A 14,503-nucleotide genomic window follows, 5' to 3' on the forward strand; every position below is an offset into this window, starting at 1 on the left:
GTAACTGTCTTTGTTTGCAGTGGTGTTCAGCTCAACGAATCTTTGTTGCTTAAGTCTGGCTGAATGCAAATGCTTGTTGCACGATGCTTGCATAATTATGCCCTCCTTGTACACATATCATGTAATCACAAGTTTCTAAGTCTACACTGCGCTGCTTGTCAATGTGTGTCTGAATTACACTTCTATCCGTGCGTCTCTAGTGCCTCAGCCCCCCACTATAACCCTGCAGTCCCCTAAGGATTACATCTTTGATCCAAGGGAGAATATCGTCATCCACTGTGAGGCCAAGGGGAAACCTCAACCCAGGTGGGGCAGTTAATCACTTAATGAATGACTTACGACCACTGCTGTAGGTCCTCTCTGCCAAATTGCATCTGTTTTTCTGAGGGGAACTTAACCTTGAAATATAAATAGCCGTAGCAACTGTTGTCCTGGAGACCAGGTGCTTGTGAAACTCACCTGGAAGAGTGAATGAGCTGTTTCTTGGTTTTGCCACCAGCCCATTAATCAGATGAGTTAGAGGATAATTAAACGTTAACAAATGGTCAATGTTGTGTAATTTCCTCTTTCATGTGTTTCCTTCTTGACATTTTTTGCTCTTGCTGATTGTAGCTTTTTATGGACGAGGAATGGGACCCACTTCGACATGGATAAAGACTCCAAAGTGTTAATGAAGCCCGGTTCAGGAACTCTGGTCATTGACATCAGTGGAGAAAAAGCGGAGGCCTACGAGGGAACGTACCAGTGTGCAGCTCATAATGAACATGGCACAGCTCTATCCAATAACATTGTCATCAGGCAGTCCAGTAAGACATTTCAGTACATTTTATTCCTTTTTTTTTTGTTAAACTTCTTCTAAACTTTATAATGTGTGCACCAGAGTAATAGTGAATAATGATCCTCTCTGCAAAGTTTTCAGTCTTTTAATTGATGTTTGTGACTCGCAGGGTCCCCCTTATGGTCAAAGGAGAGAAATGAGGCCATCGTGGCGCAGATGGGGGTCTCCCTTGTGCTGCAGTGCAGACCCCCTGCTGGGCTGCCCCCACCTGTCATCTTGTGGATGGATAACAGTGAGTCATTTGCTAATCAACATCCATATAGAATTCAATTTTGAATTTGTAATCAAAACATTTTGAATTTGAGACCACACCCACATAAAATCTCTTTCCAATGATGGAAGATAAGCCCGATGGACCCTCAAAAATAATTGAGCTCTCTCTCTTGTGAAACTTAAAATCTCAGATTACTTTGTCTAACTCTCTCTCTCTTCTCCATCAGACTTTCAGAAGCTGCCGCTGGATAAGCGAGTGTCCCAGGCCCTGAATGGAGACTTGTACTTTTCCAATGTTCTCCAAGAAGACGCCAGGAGTGACTACATATGCTATGCTCGATTCCCCCATACGCAGACCATCCAGCAGAAACAGCCCATCTCAGTCAATGTGCTGAACAGTAAGTCAGTTCATGTCATTGAGAAAGAAAATCTTCCCAATTCATTTTTGGACTTCCTATAGAATTGTATAGAGCAGCTCTTGTGTTGTGCAATGACTAGTTCACATTTGGAGCTGTTTTCAGCCTTTTTTCCCTTCATTTTCACTTCCTTATGCTGCTCATACACAAACGTAATAGAAGTTGATCAATTTTAGTTGCTTTTTTTTCTTGTATCCTATCTTTGCTGAGCTTCTTAAAGGGTTTCAAGCAATGATTGGTGTTACAATGGTCATACCAATTATGTTAATGCACAATATACTGTATATTGGTACACTCATAATGTGTCCCAAGTGTTTGCAACACATCATTAGCATGTAATTTCAAAGCTAAAAAGATTAATTGAAAGGTAAAGGAACTTTGTAAAGTGAAACATTCACCTGCTTACTTTCTAGTTTTGCATGTTTATGATTTTCTGTTATATTACAGTGGAAACAATGAATGAGACTCTGGCTGCTTTATACAATGTCACTGATTTCTATAGTGGTGAGTTCTGCTGGTTTATTCCCATTCAGCCCTGTCAGCGTGAACCCTGCCCTGTTTTTACTCCCTGGCATAAACACTCACCCTTAACGTGGCCTCAATCCTCTCCTCTGTGATTTTTATTAACCTGCACTCATCACCAGGTTTCTCCTGTTTCTTTTGCAAATTATAAGTGTAAGGCTGAAATCCCCAGTTTTTTATCAATAAAGATTATACTTTTCATACTTTCATCAAAAATTTTCCCTGTTAATTGTGACATTTTTTGTAATCTAATGTGGTTGAATTAGCCTCACAGCATGGCCAACATGAACTATCAGCTAACTGCAACTCACGGGGAAGGAAAACTTTAAATACTTTTAAAGCATATAAACCCAAGATGACCGCAGAAAGAGTTATTTTCTGACATGATGTTGCTCTGAGTGGGATCATATTTACTTTTTGAGCTTCTCAGCTCAGTAATAAGTAAAACTCAGGGCATCCATGAGGGACTTGGTGTGTATGTGTGCCGCTGGGGGGTTGTTCTGAGCAGCCAAGTCCAGTGTTGCCATAGCAACAGGTGGGTGGCTATCGCTATCTTGAAGACTGCTGTTGTTCCTCTCGTTTTTAAGTAATCTGCACTGTATGTTATGAGGAACAAAAAACAAGCATGTATCTTAAGTGTTATGCTAGGTCATCACTCACTCATGTTCTGTCCCTTCTGTCCACGCTGGCAAATCACTCTTCATCAACAGTGTAAACACAGTCAGGCTCTGCCATGCCCTTTATGATAAAAAGCCCCCCCTGACATCCCACATTACTCTCCTGTTCTGTTTTGGTCTGTCTCTCATTTCCTCTCGTGTCCTCATGTGTTCAGACAGTCCAGAGGGGGAGCGCCGTCCCGGTTTCATGTTGCCTCTCGGCCCCACCAGCACCAAAATGGTTCTGAGAGGGGAGACTCTGGAGCTGGAGTGCATTGCCGAGGGATTGTAAGTTGCTGCAAATAGTCAAATATCTCAGCAGGGTTTCTGTTTTCTTTTACAATGTCAAAAAATAAGGGAAATCTGAACAAGTCTATGGTTCCTATGACAGGCCCACTCCAGATATCTCCTGGCAGAAGGAAGGAGGAGAGTTCCCGAGCAGCAGGATGTCCTACCACAACTTCAAGAAAACGCTGAGGATTTCTGATGTGAATGAAGCTGATGGTGGCAACTACCGCTGTACGGCCACCAACAAAGTGGGCACTGCAGACCACGTCATTAAAGTCACTGTCAAAGGTACATAGATCAGAGGAAGTATTTTAATAACATCATATTTAATGTAGACATGTGAACCTACCAGTGATTGTACACTGTGGGGGGATTGAATAAACAGATTTTAAGCTAAGACTTTAAGCTAAGTTATTACCTCAGACGTGTTCTCTTAAGAATCCTTATTGTTCATTATTCCCAGCGGCTCCTTTCTGGATCAGTGCTCCCAGGAACTTGATCCTTGCTCCGAATGAGACCGGTATCTTAACTTGTCGTGTTAATGGAGAACCTAAACCGAATGTTCACTGGTTTGTCAACGGAGTTGCTATGGACAGTGAGTATAAAAAGAAGCTGTTTTTTTGTACCGGGTTTGTGTAAGGTGTAGTTAAAGTGGAGGACTACCATATAACAAAAGGATGTACCATAGAAGGTAATTTAATCTGACTCTGTTTCTGTGCCAGACGCTCCTGAGGACCGCAGCCGCAAGGTAGAGGACGACACTGTGATTCTCAGCAGCGTGCAGACAGGGTCCAGTGCTGTCTACCAATGTAACGCATCCAATGAGTTTGGCTACCTGATGGCTAATGCTTTTGTCAGTGTTCTAGGTGAGTGACAACATGTTTAATCATACAATTTGTTATTTAGAAACAATGTGGGAGAGCCAGCTCCCAAATCAGCCTGAATTCAAGGTTATATTTTCTATTTCTAATTCTCAGAAATAAATCAGAAATCAAACCTTAAATGTACGGGCCTGTGTGTGATGAACATACAGCAACTGATCAATCAATTATACTTTATTAATCCCCGAGGGGAAATTCCATGATGATGATGATTAAATGTATAATTTTATTCCCAATAGCTGAAGCACCAAGAGTGCTTACTCCACCCAACCAAGTGTACCAGGTCATCACGAACAATCCTGCTTTACTTCACTGTGCTTCCTTTGGCTCACCAATACCAATCATCACATGGTAAGAGTCAGAGCCCACTTTCACCTACATAGTTAAACCTAACTGGTCTAACTCCTTCATATGCTTATGCTACGTTTACTAACATTAGGCATACATTTTCTGCTTAGTCAGGAGCAGACATGAGGCCAAAATTCAAGATTTATCTGTATTAACAATTGGAGGCAATGTTCCACCTGATTTATGCACTTTACAACGAGCAGACATCTGGAAAGGTGAAACTTTGTAGGTACAGAAGCAATCCACTGGACACATAGAACAAGGATCTTGAATAGTTGTTTCTGGACATAAAGTTTGTACTGTGCTGCAACACAACATCGCCATGAGATTGCCACCCATAATGCAGCTTCTTACGGCACTTCGTTTTCACACAATGTATTTCAGAAGTCAATAACTCAACTGTTCGCGGCCTTCGTTCTGTCTCAAATCGACTGCTTCTTCTTGGTTGTTAATGTCAGCCCTTGTGTCGACGATCTTTTTATTCAAAAGTCAATCAGTTGCCTTTTCTTACTCTTTGATCCTTCATCGTGGTCACAAATCAACAATGACGAATTAAGAAGAGAGTAAGAAATTCTTAATGTTGTATCCTTGCAGCAGCCATTAGTGACATGGTACCCCATAGATACCTACATGACCCCCCCCCCCCAAGACTGGTGATTGTTGAGATTTGATTTGAGTTTGGCTAGTGAAACATTTTAAAGACTGCTTTTAAAACCAATGTGTGGCATCAAGATGACTTTTTCTCTCTTTTTATTTACAGTCTATATTCCTTACAAAAACCTGTTTAGCAGTTAAAAAAGAACTGTTTATGACTCAAAAATCCTAGAATCATGATTCTGATGTTGTTCTGTTGTTTGCTTTGACCATGCAGGTTCAAGGACAGTCAGATCAGCATAAAGAATAGTGACACATATGTGATCCATGAGAATGGTACACTGGAAATGAACGTAGCCCAGCCTCTAAATAGTGGGAAGTACACCTGCATTGCCACCAACAACCTGGGGATCAAGGAGAATCACGTCTACCTGGAAGTTAAAGGTCAATAAACTCTAAACACAACTCAGATAGCGATGTCAGTGTTTCACCTCCTTTCCTGTCCTTTAGCATTGCGTTCATAAAGCTGGTTTATTCATCAAATATTAACTCATTTTCTTCCATCTTCCAGAGCCCACCCGCATCCTTAAGCAGCCGGAGTACAAGGTGGTGCAGAGAGGAATGAGCGCTGTGTTCGAGTGCAAAGTCAAACATGACCCTTCCCTCATTCCCACAATGATCTGGCTGAAAGACAAAGGAGAACTGCCAGACGATGAGAGGTATGACAGACTGTGAGATTTTCAGATTTTTAAGCAGAATAAGTCTTTGGTCTGTAGAAAAACTTGATTTGGGAAAAATCTTTTTCCGTGGCGATCACTCTAGGTTTGAGGTGGACATGGACAGTCTGACCATCAAAGACATTCGAGATGCTGATGAGGGCACTTACACCTGCATCATGAACACCACTCTGGATCAGGACTCAGCCAGTGCCATGCTGACTGTTGTCGGTACGTTCACATGCACTTTGCACATCAACATGGATCTATTTTTCATGTTTTTCTCTTTTCTAAGATTCAAATTGAGTGAACCGTAGCCAATTACCTTACTGTATCAATACATATCTCTTAACGGTCCACTATTCCACTTTTTCAACTTTTTCTTCTACTCTGCTTGTGTTGTTTTTCTGGATTAAAATCTCTGTTCTTCACTTTCAAGTGCACCTAAATCATAGTTTTTAACCATCACTAGAATCTCTTTGCTGTAGTGATTTGTCTGTCACTAACATCTAATGCTCTTCTTGAACTTTACTCTTTCTTCTCGCTGTCAGAGGCAACTCCTACTCCAGCAATTGTCTACGGTAAACAAAGCACAGTGTAGCTCTCATTCTGTTCAACCAGTCAGTACATGTATCTTCCACTTTGCATTAACATCTTATGGTGATTCAATCTTCGTCTGCCACATTTTACTAGTTCAATTTTGTTTAATGTGAACTCATATTTTAATCACCATTGTTTGAAAAATGTTCATCTTCACGTGCACGGTACAACAGGTGTTCTCACCTCACCTGCTTGATGAGACCTCTTCTCGGAGCTTCTTGGTTATCGTGTGCTTTTGCTCCACTTCAACCTTAAAGGTCTACTCAGTCAGAAGTGAAAACACCTGTGTGCATGGTCCTAAATTATTCATATGTAAGAATGCACCTTTTCAGTACAGAAAACTTTATTTATTACTGAATTAACTGACTCTAGTGCTTTATTAGTGAGAGTTACATTATTAAATGAACGTTTAGAATCATCTTTGCCCAAAGCGGCCGTGCAGTACTTTCAATATTTTAGTTTTGTTGATAAATAGAAAGGTAAATAAACTAAGAAATAAGAAGGTGCATCACTGTTCCATTTTTTTCCCCATAAAAAGATTCAGACAACAAAAGCCATAAAGTCTCAGTTTGCTTTAAAATAAATGACTCTACATCTAGTTTTTATTTATCCATTTTAGAATAGGAAGGGTATGGCCTCATGGGACTTTCTTTTTGCTGAAACAGTGGCAGTAACTACTTCATTCTCATTGTGTTTCCAGAGAAACCCGATGCTCCGACCGACCTGGAACTCACTGACCAGACAGAGAGGAGCGTTCAACTCACCTGGATCCCTGGAGATGAGCACAACAGTCCTACTCAGAGTACGAAACGCTTAAAACTGCTGCTGTGCTTTGCAGCCGTTTCCTCAAACTGTGCTACACTTGTTTGCTGCCAAACTTGAGACATTTAATAAATTACAACCGTATGGGTCCACCGTATTGGTTTGATCCAACCACTACAAACGCCTCCTGAGAAAAGAAAAAGTCGAAGTGTTGTCAGTTTCCGGCTGGCTTTAAGTTGAACTTACATTAATCGTAATCAATAAAAAGATCGCTCTGTCTTGTTTCTTTGATGCTTTGGTACTATTTAACATAATCTTAAACTTTGAATCTTTTATCTTACCCAGACTTTTTGGTCCAATACGAGGATCTGCTCCACCAGCCAGGAGTTTGGATCAACCTCACAGAAGTGGCTGGAACCAGCACCACGACCCAGCTACAGCTATCTCCATACGTATACTACTCTTTCAGAGTGCTGGCTCGGAATGAAGTTGGCTACAGCCGGCCGAGTGAGCCCTCAAGTCAATACAGGACCAACCCTGCAGGTAAAAAACATATAACTAAAAAAAAGTCCACTGTTATGTAAAGTGTTCCCCAAATCTGCAGGCTGAGCCATAGTTTGTTTGACTTTTCCAGCTCCAGATGAAAATCCATCAGACGTCCAAGGAGTGGGAACAGAGCCAAACAACTTGGTCATTTCCTGGACAGTAAGAAGGCTTTAACTGTTTAATTCCGGGCCTGTGAGCCTAAGTGTGGATAGAATACTCTATAATGTCTCCTAGGGATGCAGCGGTACCACTTTTTTACAAACCAATACAATACCGATACTTGGATCTGAGTACTTACCAATACCGAGTACCGATACTTCTACCACAAAAAAAATGCAATGAACTGAAGACAGGTTTCAGTCTCACTAGCCTAACCACACTGTTCCTGATTAGCTCGACATCTCCCCTAGCCGCCAATCTAAAAAAATACAACAAAAATAACAAGCCACCCTCTGATTGCGGTCTTCATACAATAAATTGGTATCGGTTCATGGTATCGGTTAACTTTAACAAGTATGAGTATATTAGAATAGTATCGGCCGATACCAGTATCGATATCGGTGCATCCCTAGTTACTCCCATTCCTATATAAGATCTATCTATAAACCTATCTATATATTAGACTCTCGATAGTACTTATGAAAATAGATACAGATAATATTTATCCACAAAGGGAAATTGTGAAATTAAAACTAAAAACGGTATCACACCTCTGTGTTTTGCACCGATATTCAGATTCTTATTCTTCAGAGACAGACTAATTAAAATGACTCTGTGTGCAGCCACTGACAGGATTCCAGTCTAATGGTCCTGGGCTGGAGTACAAAGTGCTGTGGAGACAGAAGGACGTGGGCGAGGAATGGTCATCAAAGAGTGTGGCCAACCTTTCTCGATTTGTTGTTTCTGGAACTCCGACCTACGTGCCGTACGAATTTAAAGTTCAGGCTTTTAATGATTACGGCAGCGGCCCTGATGCCGAAGTAAAAGTTGGTTACTCTGGAGAAGACGGTGAGTGAATATCATGAATACCATGAATATCAAGCAAGACAAAGTGATATGCCACTCTTTTTATTTGTGTTTTTTAAGTTTGACATAAAGTAACACATCTGAGGTTATATTGCATGCTCTTGATTAACATGTTGGCGTCTCTGTTTGGCAGTGCCTTTGTCTGCTCCTGATAGTGTTCAGGTCATGGCTCATAACAGCACACTGGCAGAAGTACACTGGGAGCCTGTATCTTCCCTCTCTGTCCAGGGTAAAATACAAGGATACAAGGTACTATTTATTAATTACGTTTTCACACAACAAGGTCTAGATTCTTGCTGGTAGTTGACTGCCACCATTGTACCTGTAAAATCAGGGCTTGACTGGCTAAACTTACTTGCTGTGTGACTACAGTTGACATCGTTCAGTGAGATTTTTAAACCCGCTGCATGCTCGCTTGGTTTAGCTTTAGCTTCTAAACACTAAATATGTTAAACAGTAACCCTGCAACTTCAGCTGATGTATAAAAAAATCTTTAGAGCTACACAACAAGTTGCTGTAGCTTGAGCATTTGAATGCATTACAAACTGGCTTCGTCTTGTAATTATCCAATGAGGAATTGACAAGTAATGCTGGCCTTACAGCAACTCCAACCCAGACATGTCCCAACATGCAGCCATGGAAGAATGGGAGAAAGAATAATTATACAAAAGCTACTTTGATCGTTTCGTTACCTGCAAATAAAATATCCTGGAAGCTTTGTGGTGTTAAATACAGCATCCGTAGACCTTCAACATTTGTTTGATTGTTTTCCTAACTAAGTAAAATGATCCAGGGTAAGGGACAGTCATTATAAGAGCTGAATGGCCCTGGCTCAGCTGGTAGAGTGGTCGTCTTCCGACTGGAAATTTAGCGGTTTGATCCCCAGTGCGTCAGCAAGACACTAGATCCCACATTGCGCCGATATGTTCTTTGGTGTAGAGTATGTAGAGTGTGTATATGAATGGGGGAACACTTGGGTGGACTATCCTTTTTAGCCGTGATCAAAGATATCCCCACGATTCTTTCATGTTGGTCATCTTTTGTTTGGGATGGCCAAGGATTACATGGTATATACTGGGCTGAAATTGTTATAAATTGTCCTTCAAATCTTTGCTTGACCTTGCAACATCATTCATCAAGGTAAAGAAAAGTGTCTAAGAAATGAGGCAGTTTTTTCCTGGATATTCAACTGCACGATGTCTGTCAGCTCCTTATTAGATCAAGAGTCGGCCATTCTTGTGTTTTTGGACATGGTTTTGCTTAGCTCTGTAAAAATGTGTGCTGTAGTCTTCTTTGGAATTTTCTTGATAGCTCAACAAATCTTAATCATTTGCTTTTGCTGAGGTGTGCTGTCCATGCAGTGTCTTTGTACACTGGATGCCAATATTTATCTTAGTATCAGTGTGCTACTTTGCAGAGGGATGTTAAGAAAAGCAAGCTTAACTTAATTTGCTCATGTAAATTTTCAAGAAAAGTAATTTGCAAATGTTTTCCTTCCAGTCTAGCCTGGTCACTGTCAGACATTACGATCAACAGTGAAAAGTCAGATAATATCCATCCATCCATCCATCCATCCATCCAGAAATTCTTCCTGTCGATGCTCTACTTCTCTCTTCTCTGGGCCTTAATGACAATAATTACACAACAAATCCTGCTGTTTTGAGCTTTCTTTATTAAATTTCCCCTCTGCCAAGCCAACTGTGTCTGTTCAGTACAATATTGGTGAGGACAAACCCTGCATCAAGCTGCATCATAACAGACTTAACCTGAACTTGTTGTGCATCTTCTTCTAGGTATACTACCGTCGGCTGCATGGCTTGCATGAGACGGAGGAGCACGCAGATCAGCAGGAGCAAGTTTTGACTTTCAGTGGGAACCGTAGCGAGGGAAGGCTGCCAGGCCTGCAGCCTTACAGTGTCTACAACCTCTTTGTCAAGGTCCTTAATAACAAAGGAGAAGGGCCTCCTAGCCTCAACAAGACGTTTGAGACACCTGAAGGAGGTGTGTATATCTGCATTTATGGAGCAACATCATTTAACAGCTGAAAATTTAGGTCTTAAAGGTTGTTGCTTATAAAAATGACTTTCTGCCATGCAATTAAACCATATATTTTCAAATCACTACAAAATAAAGAGGTTCAAAAACATGCTCCCACATTTGAACCACAAATGGCAATACTTTTAAACTTTATTAATTCCCTCCAAACGTTAAATTGGTCAGCTATGGCTGCAGTAGTCACTCAAAGCAGAGTCGCCATTTCAGCCGCCAAAAGCACCATAGAACAAATCATCAACAACTTAGTAAACACATAGCATCCGACGTGAAACACCCTGGCTACTGAAAACTTTTGACCTGACCTGAAGTCTCATGGAACACACTCCACACTATGCGGAGAAACCTCGATCGTGCAGGATAGGTCACTGGATACACCATGGTCACTATTGTATGCACTTACATGGTGAAGAACCATACAAATGGTTCCTGCATCCAGCAGAACCTCACCACGGTTCTGGTTTTGCTTTCAGTTCCAGGGCCTCCTTCTTTTCTGAATGTGGTCAAATTTGGTTTGGACTCTCTCACCCTGGAATGGGGCCCACCAATGGACAACAATGGGCGCCTTGCAGGATACACACTCATATACCAAGCAGGTAGGCTTAACAGACACCTAATGGACTACCCAACTTAAACTTTTTACCCTTTTGGCTTCCATCCTGTCTTTATTTCCCCATTATTGACCACTTCTCTCTGTCTCTACAGTCAATAACACCAGTGAACTGGGACCAGGCAAGGTAATGACCCTTCAAGCCAACAAGACCACTGTTACCCTGGGCAGCCTGGACTCCAGCATGCTCTACAAGTTGTACTTAAGTGCAAGAACAATCAAGGGCCCTGGCCCCAACGTCTCAAATGAAGCCTCCACAGTCATGGAAACAAGTGAGTCCTGTCTGCATAAACTTAGAGTTTAAGCATTTCGCTTAATGTGTTAGTTCGCCATTTTGCACATTAAGCCCTGTTTGGGGGTATTCGGGGATGAGTTAGAGATGTTCTGATCACAATTTGGACATTTGTTGCTGAACGGAGCATTTAGTTATCCACTGCTGCAGCCCACCCACCTTTGCATTGAGTCAATGACCACTCAAGCAAACAATCATAAAACGGCATTAAACTTTCGTTTGCAGAGACATGAAACTCACCGTGTGGTCTGTGGTGGACAGCGATACGTTGGCTCGAAAATCACCGCGAAATACGCATCCAGAGAAGTTATTTTACCATTATTGTCCGTCTTCATTGATTTGTATTGGTTTGACTAGTATTACTCCGCGCGCTGTATGTCGCTGGATGTCTTGCTGCTGCTATTCAACGGTGTCCGGAAAAATAGGTCCACCAAATGCTAAAACAACTGTTAGAAGGCACATTTCGCTGCAATTTTCGGGTCAATTTATTATTTATTTATTATAGTTTTATGATTGTTTGCTTGAGTGGTCATTGACTCAATGCAAAGGTGGGGGGGCTGCAGCAGTGGATACCTAAATGCTCCGTTCAGCACCAAATGTCCAAATTGTGATCAGAACATCTATAATTCACCCCAGACTACCTAAAAACAGGGCTTAATGTGCAAAATGGCGAACTAACACTTTAATGTGTCGCAAACCAAAAGCCCAGTAGGGAGAAAAGGTCGAAGTCTTACATCAACAGCCTGAAAGCAACCTCATTAATGGTCAGACTTACATTCCTGTGACTGATATTAGGGATTCCTGTAAGAATTAAAACCATGAGGAGGCTCTAATGCATTCCTCACTGGACATCTTACACCGCTTCTATCTTTCTCTTTCTCTTCTCCCTTAAGCTCGTATTCAGCCCACTGTAGAGACGGGCAAAGGTAACCCATGTGTGCCACTGGAAGATTCTGCATGCTAATTTTACAGTCAGATTAAAAGAAAACCCAACTAAATTGACCTTAGAATGAAATATTATATTCATCTTGCTTTTCCTTGCATGTTATTATGTTAGCGTGTTTGCAAACTCAGCCTATTCATTTACAGTAATGTTGATAGGATTTTTATTCATTAGCATTAGATGTGCTTGCCTACTTGACCCTTTTTATATTTACCTTCACTAGATCAAAATTAGAATGCATGGTACTTATGTTCATTTATGGCATGTTAACACATTTAATTTACCTGTTGATGTTATGAAGTAGCCATTTATTTGAACCAAATATGCATGCTGCAGTGTTGTTATTCTGAGCTGCTGAGTTTAATTTGTTTGGATGCAACAATGAGTCAGCTGTTTCAGAGTTGAGAGGTGCAACTTGTTTTAGCTCTGCCTGTCAGTACCATATGTTTTCTTTTATGGTGTGCACTGTCTGTGTGTTGTCTCACTCTTTTCCATGTCCTTTCAGGCCCCACAGAGCCCCCTCACCCAACTTCCCCCATCACTCAGTCTCTGCATTCCCCGTTTCACAAGGGTACAAGCTCTCCCCGTGTCCCTTATTACCTTCCCAAATATCTACCCTTAAAGTATCTCAGCAAATGCACAGTGGTGCTTAAAAGATTTTGATTCCTTTAGTATGTTCTATGCACATGGATAAACATGTCCAGACGTCTGAAATTTAGCAGAACAAAACACATAAAAATTCTCAAAAGAGGTTAAAGAGAACCCAGCTGTTTATTATTTCAATGTAAAATTATTTTGAATGGGAGGGACATTTTTACAACAACTAATTAATTGGTTTACTATGCTATGACACATGTTTCTACCTGGTGAAATAGACAAAGGTCATTTGTATAATACTTGACCCCACAAAAAAACAGAATTTGATTTCTGCATATTGTCCTGGAGATGTATGTGCATGCACGAGGACACATAGTAATTCCATATTTATAATCAAGATTAAGACAATTTAATGAGTGAAATGCTTTGCAAACTGGTGCTTTTATTTGCATTTTGAATATTTTTGTCTCCCTTGTATGCTCAGTGCCTCCCGTTGGCCCTGTGTTTGGCACAGTTAACACATCTGTTTCAGAGGAAGGTGCAGTTATCAGTTGGGAATACTTTGGACACCATAAGAATGTGTTTGTGGAGTATATTGTAGAAAACAGTAAGGCTTCTCTTTGTATTTGAATTTCTAAATATCAGTGCATGCCTCAGCTATTATAATCACAGCAATCTAATCTGTGTTCATTTACCTATGGAAACTGCTGTTCAAATACCATCCTATGAATAGTTATTTTCCCAAAGGATGCCCCGAATCTAATCCTTCTCCATCCACTGCACCAATTCCAGGTGAAGAGAACTGGAAAAAGGAGTTGGTAAACGGTACACACTCACATACGATTAAAGGTTTAAAGCCGGGGACGTCCTATAGGGTGCGAGTGGTAGCTAGAGACGGAGCTGACGGGACGGTCCACAGCACAAGCGAAGTGTTGGTTACAGTGCCAGGTGAGGCGGCATGCCTCAGGATAGATGCTCTGTCTTTGTCCTTACTTTTTGGCAGTTTCGTGTCAGATGTCCGGTGTTACATTCAGACATGAATGTACAGTCATTTCGTTGTTTGTGTAGAGCATGTCAGAGCTTGCCATCAGTTCCCATTAAGTCATTCCATGTTCACTTTGAATTTTTGATGTTGTTCTCTTATTTCCGAGTGAAAGATGAATCCATATAGCAGAAAATAATCGTGAAAAATTTGGTGAACCAGTTGAAAGTAATTTTTCATTTCAGTGTTGATAAATCATTTTAAAGCTTCTACACACATAAAGTGTTTTCATGACATGTACAGTTTTGAGGTTTTTGGTCATTTTCTTCCTTTCTTCCTTAAGGCCAATGGAATGGACCCATCAAAAATACATATTTCTGTTTATTTTGCTACACATAGTTTAATTTATTGCATTTAAATTATGCATATTCACAACACAAGCAATATATGTGCACTTTACACAGAAAATGAACAAATCCAAATCCAATTCAATATTATATTTTGTGCTCTATGCAAATTGGCACTTATTTTATTAGTATACATGAATATTATATTTGAACCAATTCCATATTAAAATTTATAAGGGCACTTGTTATTCATAAAATTATTATTTAAATCTGA

At 40.7% G+C, this 14,503-nt stretch overlaps 1 protein-coding gene across 11 annotated transcripts in view; it reads left to right on the plus strand.

Moving 5' to 3' along the window:
• Window positions 1-14,503, plus strand: part of nrcama (neuronal cell adhesion molecule a) — a 62,725-nt gene that overhangs the window by 40,021 nt on the left and 8,201 nt on the right. For 2 of the 11 annotated variants that reach the window (XM_075471431.1, XM_075471432.1), the window contains exons 5-29: window positions 201-306; window positions 613-806; window positions 948-1,070; window positions 1,279-1,449; window positions 2,822-2,933; window positions 3,037-3,221; window positions 3,397-3,528; window positions 3,656-3,799; window positions 4,054-4,165; window positions 5,034-5,200; window positions 5,328-5,475; window positions 5,579-5,703; window positions 6,024-6,053; window positions 6,773-6,874; window positions 7,180-7,377; window positions 7,469-7,539; window positions 8,163-8,388; window positions 8,540-8,655; window positions 10,200-10,407; window positions 10,932-11,054; window positions 11,164-11,340; window positions 12,254-12,286; window positions 12,809-12,874; window positions 13,385-13,507; window positions 13,693-13,848. In XM_075471431.1, the coding sequence (XP_075327546.1) occupies window positions 201-306; window positions 613-806; window positions 948-1,070; window positions 1,279-1,449; window positions 2,822-2,933; window positions 3,037-3,221; window positions 3,397-3,528; window positions 3,656-3,799; window positions 4,054-4,165; window positions 5,034-5,200; window positions 5,328-5,475; window positions 5,579-5,703; window positions 6,024-6,053; window positions 6,773-6,874; window positions 7,180-7,377; window positions 7,469-7,539; window positions 8,163-8,388; window positions 8,540-8,655; window positions 10,200-10,407; window positions 10,932-11,054; window positions 11,164-11,340; window positions 12,254-12,286; window positions 12,809-12,874; window positions 13,385-13,507; window positions 13,693-13,848 (3,348 nt within the window). Of the gene's footprint in view, window positions 1-200; window positions 307-612; window positions 807-947; window positions 1,071-1,278; window positions 1,450-2,821; window positions 2,934-3,036; window positions 3,222-3,396; window positions 3,529-3,655; window positions 3,800-4,053; window positions 4,166-5,033; window positions 5,201-5,327; window positions 5,476-5,578; window positions 5,704-6,023; window positions 6,054-6,772; window positions 6,875-7,179; window positions 7,378-7,468; window positions 7,540-8,162; window positions 8,389-8,539; window positions 8,656-10,199; window positions 10,408-10,931; window positions 11,055-11,163; window positions 11,341-12,253; window positions 12,287-12,808; window positions 13,508-13,692; window positions 13,849-14,503 lie in introns of those variants that run through there. The other 9 variants (XM_075471440.1, XM_075471442.1, XM_075471434.1 and 6 more) reach the window with 8 other exon arrangements.

Source organism: Odontesthes bonariensis, chromosome 8 (assembly GCF_027942865.1).
Source record: "Odontesthes bonariensis isolate fOdoBon6 chromosome 8, fOdoBon6.hap1, whole genome shotgun sequence".
Classification (NCBI taxonomy): domain Eukaryota; kingdom Metazoa; phylum Chordata; class Actinopteri; order Atheriniformes; family Atherinopsidae; genus Odontesthes; species Odontesthes bonariensis.